We start from the raw sequence: 15,829 nt of genomic DNA, 5'->3' as shown, positions 1-15,829 counted from the left end.
CCGGAGCACGGGCAAGTGTCAGAACGCGGGAGGCCGTGGCAACCGCTCGGCGACGGACCCCCTCATTCTGAGCCAGCCCCGGCCGACGCTTTCGCGGGCCGAGAGGACGTCGGCTCTGGAGCGCCGTGTGTTGGCCGCGGGCCAGACCAAACCTCCGGGCGGCTCGCCCCGCCGTCGCCACGGTGCCGTGCAGATGATCGATGGCTCCACGAGCAGCGGCACGGACACCAGCGACTCAGAGGAGGCGGAGGCCGTGGGCTCCTGCGGCCAATCGCTGGGCTTCAGTGAGTCGGGTGGGCGGAGCTCCTCCCCCATTTCGCCCCTCCCCAGGAGCAAGTTCTCATTCGGGAGCCTGCAGCTGGACGAGGACGAGCTCGGGGACGGAGGGTGCGTAGACTTCAGTGATGAGGAAGGAGGGCAGGGGTTCAGCTGAGGCCGCACTAGCAGGGGGCTCGCTCAGAGGGGTGTGGGGCTACAGCAGGCTCGCTCTGATTGGCTGATGAGATGAGGGAGCTCGCTCTGGTTGGCTGAGGAGGTGAGGGAGTTCACTGATTGGCTGAGGAGATGAGGGAGCTTGCACTGGTTGGCTGAGGAGATGAGGGAGCTCCCTCGCACCAGGCAGGAAGCCCTACTCGGTACGCCTCAGTGTGAGAGTGGCTGGGTGGGTGTGCGGGTGGGGGCCCCACTCCTTCTGAGCGCGCAGAATGCAGTAATGTCGAACACTGAGCTCTGTACAACTCTCTGTAGCAGAACTCTTTTTCCTCTTCCTTGGTGTTTTTACTACTTACACTAAAAGATTAGCATTCTGTGACTGTAGCAGACGTTTCTCTCTCTCCCTGAGGGGTTGAGCAAATTGAGTTACTTTAGTGCCAAGTCCTTAGCTGCACCTGACCTTGTGGTCGGCTGGGTCCAAATCACTGGCGGTTCGGTGCCGGGTGGAGCTGGGTGGAGCCAGGTGTATGCGTTTGCTGCGCATGTGGGGCGGCGTGAGCTCCACCTTTCAGCTCGGCTTCAGAGGGCGCGTGGCCTGGGAGGCAGAGAACTCCACCAGAGGCCTTTGACTAGCGTGTGAATAACAAACACGTCGCTATACTACCAGAGAAAATAACGCACATCACTTCCACGTCTTCTGAGCTGATTTACATTTTCAGTAATTGTAAAAAATTAAAATGTTGTTTGAAGTGTTTTGATCGTAGCGTTTTTGGCCTTTTGAACAGCTGTAGTATTCTGTAGAGGCTTAGTTATGAAGTTGTGTTTAGCAGACTAAAGAAAGAAGTATGTACTGTTGCGTAGACTTTTATATTGTAACAGCTGTAGCAATACAGTTTATGTAGAACTGCCATTTGTACTGTGGGACCTATATTGGGAAACCGTTTTGCTATTTTTCCTACTCTTTTTAATCTTTTAAAACTACTGCCATATGTTAATCTTAAAAAAAAAGAATGAACTTCCTCCACGAGTTTTCATGGTGGCTTTTGGTCACAGACCTTTTTTTGTCTGTTTATGTACCAGCCTTTTGATTAATACTCAATCCACTATTGTTTACAAGGATGATAAGTTGTCGGTGTGACCATGTGTGTCCACAGTCCCTGTTCTTCGGGCCTTTTTGGATCTCGCTGGGTTCTCGTCAGAGAGCGGGCGGGTCCTCTAGCGTTTTTACAACCTCCTCGCAGTCTGACCGTCTCCTTTAGCGGAGGTTGCGTCGGATGTCCTGTTGTGTATCGGTTCGTCCTTGTGGCGTTCGCCACTGACAGTTAATCAGAACGGCGTGTAATTCAGACCTTAATCCAGGGCCATGGCATCCTGCCTGGCCGCACCCCCCCCCAAGCATTTGTTCCCCCTCGTGCCATGCGGGGCTAATCCATGGGAGGGGGTGGAGTCTCTGGGAGGTGGGGCGGGGCTTATCTTTACCTGTAACGTTGATCGTTTAGCCATGTCGAGCGGACTGTGAACCCTGAACACTGCCAGTTTCCCCGCCCACCCAGTGGTAACATGGGTGTCCTTCATGTCCTGTCTTAACGCCAGTGTCCCATTGTGTTCCCGCCTGCCTCCCACACTGTGACCAATCACACTCCAGTTTACCTGTTCCTGCCCCCCCCACACGCCCAAAACACTCCCGTGCAGAAAGACCACGAAGGCACAACTCTCCCGAGCATAACCAGCTTGCCCTCTCGCGTGTACTGTACCGTTCTCTCACTTCCGCTGGGTTCTGTTCTTTTCCACCTCCTCCTGGTTCTGGGTTGGGCCTCCTCACAGGCTGAAACGTGCTTGAGCTCGTCATTTCCATCACTGTCATTTTATAATCAATAAACGCTCCTGTTGTTTTTGTTTTGTTGTTTTGTTCTTTTTCCTTTTCTTATCTGTTGCTGAGGGAATGAATGGATGACCCAGTGGAATGACTGTGGGGCCTCCCTGTACCACGCTGATCTGGGACCTGGTGCTTCATTGCATGCCCTTTCTGCTCCCCCCACTGCTGCCCCCGGGTTGGACGTGTTGCGGAAGGACCACGGTCATTTCCAACACTGCCTCCTGTCCCCCCCCTCCCCAACGAATGTATGTTAAAGTGACATTAAAACTCCTGATGTCATTTATTCGTTTGCTAAATTCGCAACACGGTTGCTGTAAACTGTAATAGCGTGAGGGCTCTGACCTTGTTCCTTACTCTCACTCTCAATCTCTAACTCTCTCTCTCTCTCTCTCTCTCTCACTCTCTCACTCACTCACAGATGCACTGTTCTCACTCTCTCTGACTCTAGCTCACCCCTCACCCATCACCTGTCCTCTATCTACTGGCCCTACGCTATTGACTTCTGAACACTGTTTTAATTTTGCTCTTTCTGCTCTTTATAAAACTATTTCAACACCTTTTAACGCTGTAAACAGTTGTGCACTAGTGTCAATAAAGTTGGCCTTCATGAATTCGGACTCAAGGATCTTTTATTAAAGGATATTTTTTCCTCATCACCCTAGCTTGTAGACCCCTCCCCTGCCAGAGTTCGTGTTGGTCTGTTCTGTGCGTGCATGTCGGGCTGTGTCCATGGGGTAAATGCATGTGTACGCATCGCCCATACACATACATTAAAGAGTTCTACACGATGCATGAGTTGGCTGTCTGGTGGTGACCATGCCTCCGTTTCACTGCAGTATGACGTTGCGTGTGTGTGGGTGGGTGGGTGTGTGTGTGTGTGTGTGTGTGTGTGTGTGTGTGTGTGTGTGTGTGTGTGTGTGTGTGTGTGTGTGTGTGTGTGTGTGTGTGTGTGTGTGTGTGTGGATACGTGTATGTGTGCTTCCCAATCGTCTCTCTTGGCCGTTTAATTTAATGGGGCTGCAGTGCAGACAGTGAGTACAGGAGGCGCTGTTGGGCAAGTACTGTGTTCACTCTCCTGGGTGTTAGGAATAGAGACTGGAGTGTAGCTGTAAGTGTGTCGCACACTCAACACTTAGACACTCCCAAACACACATGCACCCACGCAAGCATACACAACACAGCTGTAGGGACTACACAGACATTTATATTTGTACACACATATGACAGTTAATGACTTGATCAAATTCTCTAATATATTATAAAAAGGGGAAAAGTTGATTGAGAAAGTAGTTGTGTTTGCAAGGGCTACTGCTTAGATCTCTCTCTCTCTCTCTCTATTTTCTGTTTTATCTTTGTCTCCCTCTCTCTCCCTCTGTCTCTCTCTGTCTGTCTATCTCTCTCTCTCTGTCTGTCTCTCTGGTTCTTTCCTCTCACCCTCAGACGTGGCAGGTCTGTCAGTAACTCTGGTAAACGGCCATCGCCGTGGCGACGAGCTGAACGGGGCGAGCCCCAGTCCGGACGGGCAGCAGCCCTCCCCCCTCACCTCCCCCCTGCTGAATGACGGCAGCGGGCTACGCACCGACGATGAGGAGGAGAACAGGAGGAAGGTGAGAGCCTTTCTCAGCGGCTCCGATACACAACACACGGAAGAAGGGAAACCCCCTCCAGAAAAGCAGCTTTCATCCACCGAGCTGATTGGCCAGTGCCGGATGAGGAGAAACCAATCACGTGCAGGCTGGAAGAAGCCTTCTGAAATCTTGCCTTGGGGTAAAAAACCCAGTGTGGCCGTGGCAGCATTCCTGGAGTTTCTTTGGACGGATGATTCCTGCTTGTATTCCAGTACGGAGGAGCCCAGCACTCCTGATACGCTGCTGGTCCACACACTGCTCCTCCCTGCTTAATCAGGAGACTCCCGCCGTGGCCGTCACTGTCACACACACACACACACACACACACAGTGTGTGTGGGAGAGCAGCGTAGGTTACATATGCCTCGTTCCTGTTACTATTGACAACTGTGTGTGTGTGTGTGTGTGTGATTCAGAGATTTCCAACTGATAAGGCCTACTTCATCGCTAAGGAGTTGCTCACGACTGAAAGGACATACCTGAAGGATCTGGAGCTCATCACCCTGGTAATGAAGGAATGAGTGCGTGCGTGTGTGTGAGCGTGCCTGTGTGTGTGTGCGAGTTAGGATGACCACTCCAAAACTGCGGGGGGACCACCCCTGTTTTTCACTGTAACTCTATTTCTCCTGCGGTTCCCTGGTCGGTCTACCCACAGAACAAAGGCACCATTTGTTCATTCACCCAGCAAGTTGTTTTTCTCCCAGTAGCAGGTAGTGCAGTTATGAGCAACAGCTGGGACTGTTTCTGCTGGCGTAGGTCAAATACAGCCCATGTGCTGGGAGTCAGCCCGGCCAGCACAGTACAGCGTGAAAGCAGTTCTGGATGGTTTCTAACTAGATATCAGTTCTGTGTGTGTCTTTGTGTGTATCTCTGCGCGTGTCTCTGCGCGCGTGTGCCCCTGTGTGTGTGTGTGTGTGTGTGTGTGTGTGTGTGTGTGTGTGTGTGTGTGTGTGTGTTGTATTGTTGGACCAGTAGCTGTAGAATGCCCCAGGTCTGTGGGCACATCTCCCATTAGTCTAGCTGGGCGGGATGAGCGTGTGTTGGACTGATCACTCGAATTGGCTGGAATGCTGGAGCTCAGAGAGCAGAGAGTTGTGGATGTGTAATGGTGGACTGGGTGGGCTTAAAATCAGGAGGTGGGAGAGGAAGTGTGAGTTAGGACTAGGACTGGGAGTTGGGACTAGGAGTGTGAGTTGGGACTAGGGGTGTGAGTTGGGACTAGGAGTGGGAGTTAGGACTAGGAGTGGGAGTTAGGACTAGGAGTGGGAGTTAGGACTAGGAGTGGGAGTGGGAGTTAGGAGTGTGAGTTAGGACTAGGAGTGGGAGTTAGGACTAGGAGTGGGAGTTAGGACTAGGAGTGTGAGTTAGGAGTGGGAGTTAGGACTAGGAGTGGGAGTTAGGACTAGGAGTGGGAGTTAGGAGTGGGAGTTAGGACTAGGAGTGGGAGTTAGGACTAGGAGTGGGAGTTAGGACTAGGAGTGGGAGTTAGGAGTGTGAGTTCACTCGTTCACTCCTCAAGCAGTTCAGCTGGAGAGCAACCAGTTCTGCCAGTAAGATTCTCTCCGGCCTTACTGGTTAATGCACAGTGTACAAGACACCAACTGTGTGTGTGTGTGTGGGGTTGAGAGGATTTAAGGGTCTTTGTGTTTGCATGTGTAATCTAGCTTTTGGATGCATGTGTATGTGTTTGTGTATTAATGTGTGTGTGTGTGTGTGTGTGTGTGTGTGTGAGTTCAGACATTTCACTCTGTGTGTGTGTGTAAGAGAGAGAGTTCAGATGTTTCAGTGTGTGTGTGTGTGTGTGTGTGTGTGTGTGTGTGTGTGTGTGTGTGTGTGTGTGTGTGTGTGTGTGTGTGTGTGTTCAGACGTTTCAGAGCGTGCTGGCTAAAGAAGAGAGTGCTCCTGAGTCTTTGCGCACTCTTCTGAAGTCCAGCTTTGAGCCGCTACATACCTACCACTCAGACTTCCTCAAAGAGCTGGAGCAGAGACTAGCAACATGGTGAGCAACACACACACACACACACACATACACACAAGGAAATGCACACCTCTTATAGCCACTAATTGACAGGGCTCTGTGGGATAGGAGTGTAGTGTTGGGGTGTAGTGTTGGGCTTTTATTTGAGAAACCCTAAGAGGGCAGAGACCATATCAGTGCGCACACACCTATTCAAATACACCCTCACCAACCTGGATTTACTGCCACTGTCTCCTTGGCAACAACTGCTTCTCACCGTAGGCCCTGCCTACTTCAGGGTCTCGGTTTCCATGACGCCCCATCCAGCTCCCCCTGAGGCACATATACCATAGCAACCAGGCCACCATGTGTATGCAGCCTTCCTCCTCCTCGTCATCATCATAATCATCATCATCTTTATCCTTCTCTTTTTTCAATATGCCTAAACCTGATAACTAAAGGAACTTATCAGTAATTGTAGTTTAACTGAAGTCTAACACTTATATTTGTGAATGTTTGTGTAAGGTGTGAGCGTGCACTTGTGCACACACGCATATATGTATTTGTGGTTTTTGTGGAATTTGAAATCATGCATATGAGCGGAACTGAAACTGAGCGCACGCGCACATACATGCGCACGCACACATGGTCAGCCCGCCGTCGCTATACACCGTGCAGCAGAGACACCTGGTGGTGATCGAGAGCACTGCAGAGCCTGATGGCATAGTTGTTGATTCAGGTCAAGGGTTGAAACCCAAAACAACAGATTTTAAGCGATGCAAACAGTGTGTGTGTGTGTGTGTGTGTGTGTGTGTGTGTGTGTGTGTGTGTGTGTTTTATTATTTATCTATGCCTTTTATTCTTATTTGCAGGGAAGGCCGCTCGAATGCACATATTAAAGGAGATTACCAGCGAATTGGAGATGTTATGCTTAAAAACACCCAGACACTGAAGGTATCAGGCAGTCTCTGCCTTTTATTTAATCTTTGGGATTTTTAGTCTTTTGTTATAATGTGGTTAATCATTTTCAAAGTACACATTTTCAAAAAACATGAAACGAATTTCTGAGTTTGACGTTTTCATTGTTGCTGTGTGTGTGTGTGTGTGTGTGTGTGTGTGTGTGTGTGTGTGTGTGTGTGTGTGTGTGTGTGTGTGTGTGTGTGTGTGTGTGTGTGCATTTTTGTCTGATGCATTTCTCATTTCTGTGTGTGTGATGTTTCCATCGGTGTGTGTGTGTGTGGCCAGCTGCTGACGGCCCAGCTGCAGAAACACGCGGAGTGTGTGGGTGAGCTGGAGAAGGCGTGTGTCGCATCGCGACGTCTGGCCGGCGTGTGCCGGGACTTCGAGCTGCAGAAGGTCTGTTACGTCCCCGTCAACGTCTTCATCCTCCGCCCTCTGCACCGCCTGCTCCACTACAAGCAGATCCTGGAACGACTGTGCAAGCACTACCCCGCCACGCACCCCGACTTCAGGGACTGCCGAGGTGAGCATCACCAAAACATTCCCGCGCCCGGGGTCTCCGTAACCGTTTAAGGTACAAGTGGTCATAACTGTTAAAGTACAGCAGATGCGCAGAAGTGTACGAGTGTCGTATGGTGTTGTGGTGTTATGGTGTTACGGTGCTGTGGTGTTGCAGTGTTGTGGTGTTGCGGTGTTACAGTGCTGTGATGTTGCGGTGTTACGGTGTTGTAATGTTGCGGTGCTGCAGTGTTATGGTGTTACGGGGCTGCGGTGCTACGGTGTTCAGTGTTGTGGTCTTACTGTGTTATGGTGTTACGGGGCTGCGGTGTAGCGGTCTTACTGAGTTACGGTGTTATGGTGTTATGGGGCTACGGTGTTGCATGTTACGGTGTTGTGGTGTTACGAGGTTGCTGTGATACGGTGCTGCGGTGTTACGGGGCTGCAGTGTTATGGTGTTCGGTGTTGCGGTGTTACGGGGCTGCGATGTTTGGTGTTGCGGTGCTACGGTGTTGCGGTCTTACTGCGTTACGGTGTTATGGTGTTACGGGGCTGCGGTGTTACGGTGCTACAGTGTTGCGCGTTATGGTGTTACGGTGATACGGGGCTGCAGTGTTACGGTGTTCGTTGTTGCGGTGCTACGGTGTTCGGTGTTGTGGTGCTACGGTGTTGCAGTCTTGCGGTGTTGTGGTGTTACAGGGCTGCAGTGTTCGGTGTTGTGGTGCTACAGTGTTACGGTCTTACTGCGTTACGGTGTTATGGTATTACGGGGCTGCGGTGCTACGGTGTTGCATGTTATGGTGTTGCGGTGCTGCAGTGATATGGTGCTGTAGTGTTACGGTGCTGCGGTGTTATGTTGTTACTGTGTTACTGTGCTGCGGTATTACGGTGTTACGGTGTTGCTGTGTTGCGGTGCTGACGAGCGCTTGCCCGTGTCTGCAGCGGCGTTGGCCGACGTGTCGGAGCTGGAGGCCGTGCTGCGTGACAGCATGTTGAAGACGGACAACTACCAGCGTCTCCTGGAGCTGCAGAAGGACCTGCTGGGCGTGGAGGGGCTGGCCGTGCCCACACGAGAGTTTATCCGCCTGGGCTGCCTCAGCAAGCTGTCCGGGAAAGGCCTGCAGCAACGCATGTTCTTTTTGGTATGAAGCATACACACACACACACACACACACACACACACACACAAACACACACTGATTGATGACTGAACTGTGTGTGTGTTGTGTGTGTTAGTTCAGTGATGTGCTGCTGTATACAAGTCGGGGGATAACTGCGTCCAATCAGTTTAAAGTTCATGGGCAGCTTCCTCTCCGTGGAATGACAGTAAGAGCATTATTCCATTTTTTTTCAAGATCACTGTCTTATTTCATTGCAGCAGAAAACTCAGGTGTGTGTGTGTGTGTGTGTGTGTGTGTGTGTGTGTGTGTGTGTGTGTGTGTGTGTGTGTGTGTGTGTGTGTGTGTGTGCTCATGCACAGATCAGGGAGAGTGAAGAGGAATGGGGAGTTCCTCACTGTTTCACTCTGGTCACCCCGCGCCAGTCAGTGGTGGTAGCAGCAAGGTAACGGTGTAGGCCTGAAGGCCACGCCACTCACACCCATTACCCACTGAGCAGTCCCTTCACTTCCACTAGAGGGCGCACTGCCCTATCCGCTACTGCCAACAGAGCTCTCTGTACGGCCCACAGCCCGAGTCAGAGGACAGAAGTAGCCAAGCACTGTAGCTGAAGACCATTGCTCTCTCTCTCTCTCTCTCTCTCTCTCTCTCTCCAGTTCAATATCAGAGATGGAAAAATGGATGGAGGATTTAAAAATGGCAGTGGATCTGGCTGAGGACTGTAATGGTCCAGCAACAAGCCTGCTGACCAATAGCAACGATGTCAGTAAGTATTGATCTTGCCTCCTCCAGCCAGGACTAGTACATAGACCAAGCTCACCAAGCCTGGCATTACACTCTTAAGGCTTAAATGACCTGCCAGTCTCGTAATGTTCTGAACGGGACGTGCGTGATTGTGTGTGATTACCCAATGAATGTGTAAGAACACTGAAGAGTGCCATTAGCTTGTTCCTTTTGAGTATTAAGAGGTTTGTCAGTGTGCACAATGTTTCATAAGATGCTGTGTGTGTGAATGTGTGTGCATATAGAAGCTGTGTGTGTCTGCTCTTTGAATTTGTTCTGTGGATTGCTGTATGTTTGTGTGTTTTGTTCTCTTGGGTGTTTTGATGTATTTGAAGTGAGTGTGTGCGTGTGTGTGTTTTTCATGTGAGTGAGTATGTGTGTGCATATGTGTTTGTGTGTGTGCGTGCATGAGTATGTGTGTGTTTGAGTGTGTGTGCGCATGTATTCGTGTGTGTGAGTGTATGTGTGTGTTCATGTGAGTATGTGTATATGAGTGTGAGTATGAGTGTGTGTGTGTGCATGTGTGTGTGTGTATGTGAGTGTGTGCGTATGTGAGTGTGTGCATGTGTGTTCATGTGTGTATGTGAGTGTGTGAGTATGTGTGTTCATGCGTGTGTTCATGCGTGTGTGTTCATGTGTGAGTGTGTAAGTATGTTTGTGTTCATGCGTGTGTGTTCATGCGTGTGTGTTCATGTGTGTGTGTGAGTGTGTGTGTGTGAGTGTGTGTCTGTTCATGCTTGTTTGTTCATGTGTCTGTTCATGCGTGTTTGTTCATGTGTGTGTTCATGTGTGTATGTGAGTGTGTGAGTATGTGTGTGTTCATGCGTGTGTGTGTGTGTGTGTTTGTTCATGCGTGTTTGTTCATGTGTCTGTTCATGCGTGTTTGTTCATGTGTGTGTTCATGTGTGTATGTGAGTGTGTGAGTATGTGTGTGTTCATGCGTGTGTTCATGCGTGTGTGTTCATGTGTGTGTGTGTGTGTGTGTGTGTGTGTGTGTGTGTGTGTGTGTGTGTACATATGTGTGGGGGAGGTAAGGACACATTAACCTGCTGACATGTCCTCAGAGTCTCCAGGGGAGTGGGCCTCGGAGGCGGAGTCAGAGGATGACCTGGGTGGGTCACGCACATCTTTGGAGCGCCATGGCAACAGCTCAGCACATCACCGTGGCAACACCACGGTTCATGTGTGCTGGCACCGCAACACCAGTGTTTCCATGCTGGACTTTAGCATAGCGACGGAGGTACCGGGGCCCCCACCTGCCTAGCCTCTCCCCCTCCCCCCCCGCTTTGTGCCGTGTGTTTGGGTGTAGACCCTGCTTTCAGGACACAGTGGCGTTTCTCTCCGTCTCTTTCACTCTCCCCGATTTTCGGCGTGTCTCCTGCAGTTAACCCTTTCACAGGCGCTGTGTAGAAACGCATGTCTCACTCTCTCTCCTTGTCTTTTCTCCTGTCTGTGTTTGTGTCCCCGTCTGTGTGTGTCAAACCTCCACCCCCCCCACCCCGAATCTCTCTCTCTCTCTTTACCCCGGCCTCCCTGGATGCGTGTATGTTCGTTTGTGTGTGTGTGAGTAGAGCCCCTCGCCGCGGTGAGTGTGTGTGTCTCGCGGGGAGGGCAGGGAGCCGTGCCTGTGTGTGTAGTGTGCTGGTACAGAATGCAGAGTCTCTCCTTTAGTGACTGCTGCATCAGTCGGGAGGTAACACGCCCAGACCCAATCGGACCGCCCGTCCCGTCCCACACCACCAGCCGGCAAACAGCTACAGCAGCTCCCGCTCCAACCTCAGCTGAAAACCCACATCCCTGTCTCATTAACACAGACCTAGAACACTCAGATGTAATCAGCAAGAGATTAAAATGCACAAAAACAAATTCTTTCTCACCAAAATGTTACCCACAAACATGGCGCCTTTCCACAATTTAGCCGGTTGTGTTGTACTTTCCTGCTGTGGTTGTTTGAAATGGCTCTATGTGCTTTGTGTTAAAACACACAGCTGCATTATTGCATGCATGAGCTGATAACTGATATTGTCACTATTGCTCCTCATTTCTGCTTGTGTAAGGGATCAGTGTTTCAGAATGTTTAGAGTGCTGCTAGAAGATCTTTTGCGGTAACTGTACGACTTGCAGCTTCTAATTTTTCCCACTAGATGGCAGTGGTTAGCAGTGAAACGTGAGGTAACGAGTAATTTCATGCAGCTAGAAATGTCTCATTTGACTGTCAAAAACAACAAAAAACTTCTCTTCTAAAAACTTCTCTTCTAAAACTACTTGCACAATCAACAAATGCTTGACTTGCATGAAAATATCTAATACTTCAGAAGTGCTAATTGCTAATTGCAGTACGAATGACCAGTTTACCAGTAGTTTGTTTGCATTGGACTAGTCAGCTTGTATGCCTCGCCGTGACTGGCAATGCTGAAACAAGACCGTGCACCTGCTCATTGGGTCTGTAAGCTAGCGAACGTAATTGGCAGACACTGGAGGAATGTGGAAAGTGAGAAGATTCTTTGCCTGCTAGGTTCTTCTCAGAAGCCTGTGTGTGTGCCTCTGAGCACAGAGATACCAAAAAGCATAGCGATTAAAGGACATCCCTTACAGAGCTGTTTTGTGAATGGTCTGTGTTGTAGTAATGGCAAGCATGCTTGTTTAAAAATATCTGTCGACCTGTAAGACACAAACACACCCACCCACACACAATGGTCTGTTTGTCTGAACCTCCTAGAATCAGCTCTCTGGGAACCTGCTTAGAAAATTTAAGAACAGTAACGGTTGGCAGAAACTCTGGGTGGTTTTCACCAACTTCAGCCTGTTCTTCTACAAGACACACCAGGTAAACACACACACACACACACACATGCGCGGGCACACTTGTGTTCACACTTACTGTGTGCTGTGTAAATGTCTCAAATCCCAATGGAATGTCTGAAGGATGTGCAATAGAAGAGGCTCACACATGGCCTGCCTGCCTATCTCTCTCTCTCTCTCTCTCTCTCTCTCTCTCTCTCTCTCTCTCTCTCTCTCCTCTCTCTCTCTCTCTCTCTCTCTCTCTGTCTCGCTCTCTCTCTCTCTCACACACTCTCTCTCTCTCTCTCTCTCTCTCTCTCTCTCTCTCTCACACACTCTCTCTCTCTCTCTCTCTCTCTCTCTCTCTCTCTCTCTCTCTCCCCACCCCTCCCCAGGACGAGTATCCATTAGCCAGTCTGCCTTTGCTGGGTTACTCTGTAACTGTTCCAGCTGAGTCTGAGAACATCCACAAGGATTATGTGTTCAAGCTTCACTTCAAATCCCATATCTACTATTTCAGATCAGAGAGCGAGTATTCGTTTGAGAGGTATGCCATGTGTGCACGTTATGCTCATAATTAAATACAGTTTTAAGAATTTATAAAACAAAAAGACTCAATGCTACAAAAAGCTGAAAAAAACTAGACAAAACTACAGCTGTAGCACCCAAATAAATTGTAGAATCTGAGCAAAACATCTTTTCATACTGTAGTACTACTAATGTTGTGTTGTTGTGTGTTTGTCTAACTGTAGTACTAATGTTGTGTTTTTGTGTGTTTGTCTAACTGTAGTACTAATGTTGTGTTGTTGTGTGTTTGTCTAACTGTAGTACTAATGTTGTGTTGTTGTGTGCAGGTGGATGGAGGTCATTCGCAGTGCCACCATCTCATCCAGCAGAACTCGTTATCTCAACCGCAAAGAGCCCTATTGAGCCACACAGCCTTAGGGAGCAACAGTGTGTGTGTGTGTGTGTGTGTGTGTACGTGTGTATGTGTGTGCATCTGTGTGTGTGTATGTAATCTGGTCTTAATGATCAGTTTGTGTTGGCTCTTCAAGACAAAATCACTTTTTGTGACATTAATGTTTTCTATCATGATTTTACATATCATAAGACACATTACTCCAGAGCGTCTGACAGTCCCTATGGAGAGTCTTGGTGCTTTTTCTAACGGTGACCTGTCTGCTAAATGTTGGATTTTTCTGCATACGTTTTTCCTGCATTTTTCTGCATTTTTACTGGGCTGTTTGCCTCTTTTATAGAATCTCATTTTATATACTATTATTAATTATCTATCTGTGTACACTCTGGTCAGCCATAAGTGTCACTTGTTACTTCATAATGGAGGCCTATTAACACTGGTGCCCTGATTTTTGATAAGTAACTTCATATGCATTTTATTTCTGCAAAACAATGTGCAAGACAACTTTCTATGTGTTGATTACTTCTATTAGCAGATTGTCTTCTTGTAATCCACCAGTCTATGTGCCAAACATTTTTTTAATGTTTTTCAAATTTAAATACAATGTTAAATTCACTGATGACAACAAGCCTTCTAAGTGTGGCTTTTGGTGAGGTTTTAAAATTTGAAAATGAGATTACTTTTCCACAGAATATGTGAAGAAACATTAAAGACATTTGAAATATAATTCTCCTATTAAGATCTAAGCTACATTTGAAAAGCATTTAACAGCTTATTTTTCATTATATTAGTCTCGGTAATGACATTTCGTAATTCAGGGTTGTTGAATTTTTCATTGCTGACATTCTAGGAGGAAACCACAATGTACGCCACTACATATTAATGAAGTCGCCCCTCTTAGAGTTAGGACAGCCATGCTTGTCCGTGCAGTTTGTGATCGCATGGCACACATACGAAGATGCCAATGAGGAAATAAAGCTTTAACATGTAGAGTTCAACATGATTTTGTAGTTTCATAAGCACTATTTGATCTCAGAAGACAAAGCTGCCTCGTGTGAAAGTGTTGGAGTGGTGGGAATGCTTTAAAAAAAAGAGGGTTTGACAAGGCTGTGTGGGGTGGAAATGGTTTCTTGTCCTCCAGATAAATAAGGAAGAGAAGCAGTGGTCTATGGATATGAAAGCAATAAAACCCTATCTGAACATCACGAATCAATCAGTCCTCTCATTTGCTTTTTGTGTGTTTTGCTGTATGCACTTAGGTCATTTTGGGATAATTTTCACAGATCTGGATGATATGAAACTGGGAGGGATGTTCCATTAAGCAGCATTTGGGTGAATTTGAGTTGATCTACAGGCATTCTCGGCCTTCTCTGCTATAGCCTGTACATGGTAAGATATTGTGGTCCATATGTCTTGATATCAGTGGTGTGAGTGATGTGAGCCCTGTCAGTGCTTCCTTAACGTTAAAGTGATTTTTGTTTTCTCATATCTGTTAAATGATTTAGACATGAGCATCTGGTCTGGTTTAATGAGCTTTCAACTCGTATCTGGGCTTTCCCGTGAACCACATCAACCTGCTTCTGATGTGGCAACGGAAATGGTGTAGTGTCCAGCATAGGGGAGCAGAAGGGAAGGAAAATGGCAGCGCCAATTTGAATCGATCAGTAATACAAAAAAAGAGATTTGTACGTGGACTCTTATATTTTCAGCACATCGAAGTGCCTTTTATAATTTTAATTTCTAACAGTTCATTTCACCATTCCTCATCAGGGACAGATCGATTATTATCTGGAAAAGAGCAAGTCATTTGTCCAAAATGTCTACTCTAGATCTATGAGGAAGTAAACGTTGACGCAGGTATTTACGACTTGGCCTGAATTACAAGTTACACATCACATTTGTGACGCTGTTGACACACCTTAGACTGAGCAAGTGAAAGTGATGTCTCACCTCCGGTCATTTAAATGTTTCATGCTGAAATAAATGTAGGATGTAACCCATTACATAAACCGGCCCATTCTGCTCTCTGGATCCCCGTGTCTCATGGATACCGTATTGATTTAGCAGTTTCAGTGCTGCCATAGGAAAGGCCGATTTAATTAGTCGCATTTTGATGCATTTACTATGCAGAAGAAACACACTTAAGTGAACTATTTCTCTGGGCAGATCTGAGCCAAGGGGAGGGGGCAGCACGCGCCACTCCGGGCAGCACGCGCGCGGATCACGCTTTAGTTTTGCAACTTTGTGAAAGAGAAGCGGAGATGGGGTGGAGATAGAACGGGAGACGGAGCTAATTTACCACGAGATAAACAACAATAACAACAACAACCGAAGGCGCTACGGTCCTGATCCTTGAGTGAGTGATGAGTTAAATGGCTGGAGCGGACCGGACCGACAGGGACATCATGACCGTGTCCCTCACACAAGGTGCGCGCTTCTAGCTGGGACCCAAAGGGAAACACGGGCGGATGGTATCGAATTAATTCTCCTTTCCCACACACACACACATCACTCCGGGACGACTGTTCAAGTGGGCGCCTGACAATGTTGCATCCCGAGACGAGGAAATTTACTCGGGGACTCGGTAAACCAGGAACGGCGGCCGAACTCCGGCAAAGCGTCTCGGAGGTGGTGAGGACGTCGGTCTTGTTGGTAAGTTTTCAGTTGAATCCCAAACGAAGCAGGTTCGTGTCTTTTCCGTGAGAGGTTCTGGCCAGGACCATGGGGTGTGGGCTCAGTGCTTCTCCGACACTCACACGCCAAACAGTCTCCTAATACAAACTGTTATTGCAGTCAATTCTTGTAAACCGTCATGGGAAACTTTTCCCAGTTGTGTCCCAAGTTTTATCTTGCGCAGATGTGTCTTTTGGCAGATGCA

The 15,829-nt window shown here is 48.3% G+C and overlaps 1 protein-coding gene across 3 annotated transcripts in view; it reads left to right on the top strand.

Moving 5' to 3' along the window:
* The window catches only part of LOC143502813 (FERM, ARHGEF and pleckstrin domain-containing protein 1-like), a 44,180-nt gene extending 30,024 nt beyond the window's left edge, over window positions 1-14,156 (top strand). For all 3 annotated transcript variants that reach the window (XM_076995547.1, XM_076995545.1, XM_076995546.1), the window contains exons 14-26: window positions 3,749-3,915; window positions 4,352-4,441; window positions 5,801-5,934; window positions 6,765-6,846; window positions 7,138-7,375; window positions 8,293-8,492; window positions 8,587-8,676; window positions 8,831-8,913; window positions 9,125-9,234; window positions 10,316-10,491; window positions 11,971-12,078; window positions 12,428-12,579; window positions 12,887-14,156. In XM_076995547.1, the coding sequence (XP_076851662.1) occupies window positions 3,749-3,915; window positions 4,352-4,441; window positions 5,801-5,934; window positions 6,765-6,846; window positions 7,138-7,375; window positions 8,293-8,492; window positions 8,587-8,676; window positions 8,831-8,913; window positions 9,125-9,234; window positions 10,316-10,491; window positions 11,971-12,078; window positions 12,428-12,579; window positions 12,887-12,962 (1,706 nt within the window). In that variant the 3' untranslated portion in view covers window positions 12,963-14,156. The remainder of the gene's footprint in view (window positions 1-3,748; window positions 3,916-4,351; window positions 4,442-5,800; window positions 5,935-6,764; window positions 6,847-7,137; window positions 7,376-8,292; window positions 8,493-8,586; window positions 8,677-8,830; window positions 8,914-9,124; window positions 9,235-10,315; window positions 10,492-11,970; window positions 12,079-12,427; window positions 12,580-12,886) is intronic.
* Window positions 14,157-15,829: the final 1,673 nt, after the last annotated feature.

Source organism: Brachyhypopomus gauderio, unplaced genomic scaffold (genome assembly GCF_052324685.1).
Source record: "Brachyhypopomus gauderio isolate BG-103 unplaced genomic scaffold, BGAUD_0.2 sc215, whole genome shotgun sequence".
Lineage (NCBI taxonomy): Eukaryota > Metazoa > Chordata > Actinopteri > Gymnotiformes > Hypopomidae > Brachyhypopomus > Brachyhypopomus gauderio.
This window is presented reverse-complemented; position numbering and strand designations above follow the sequence as displayed.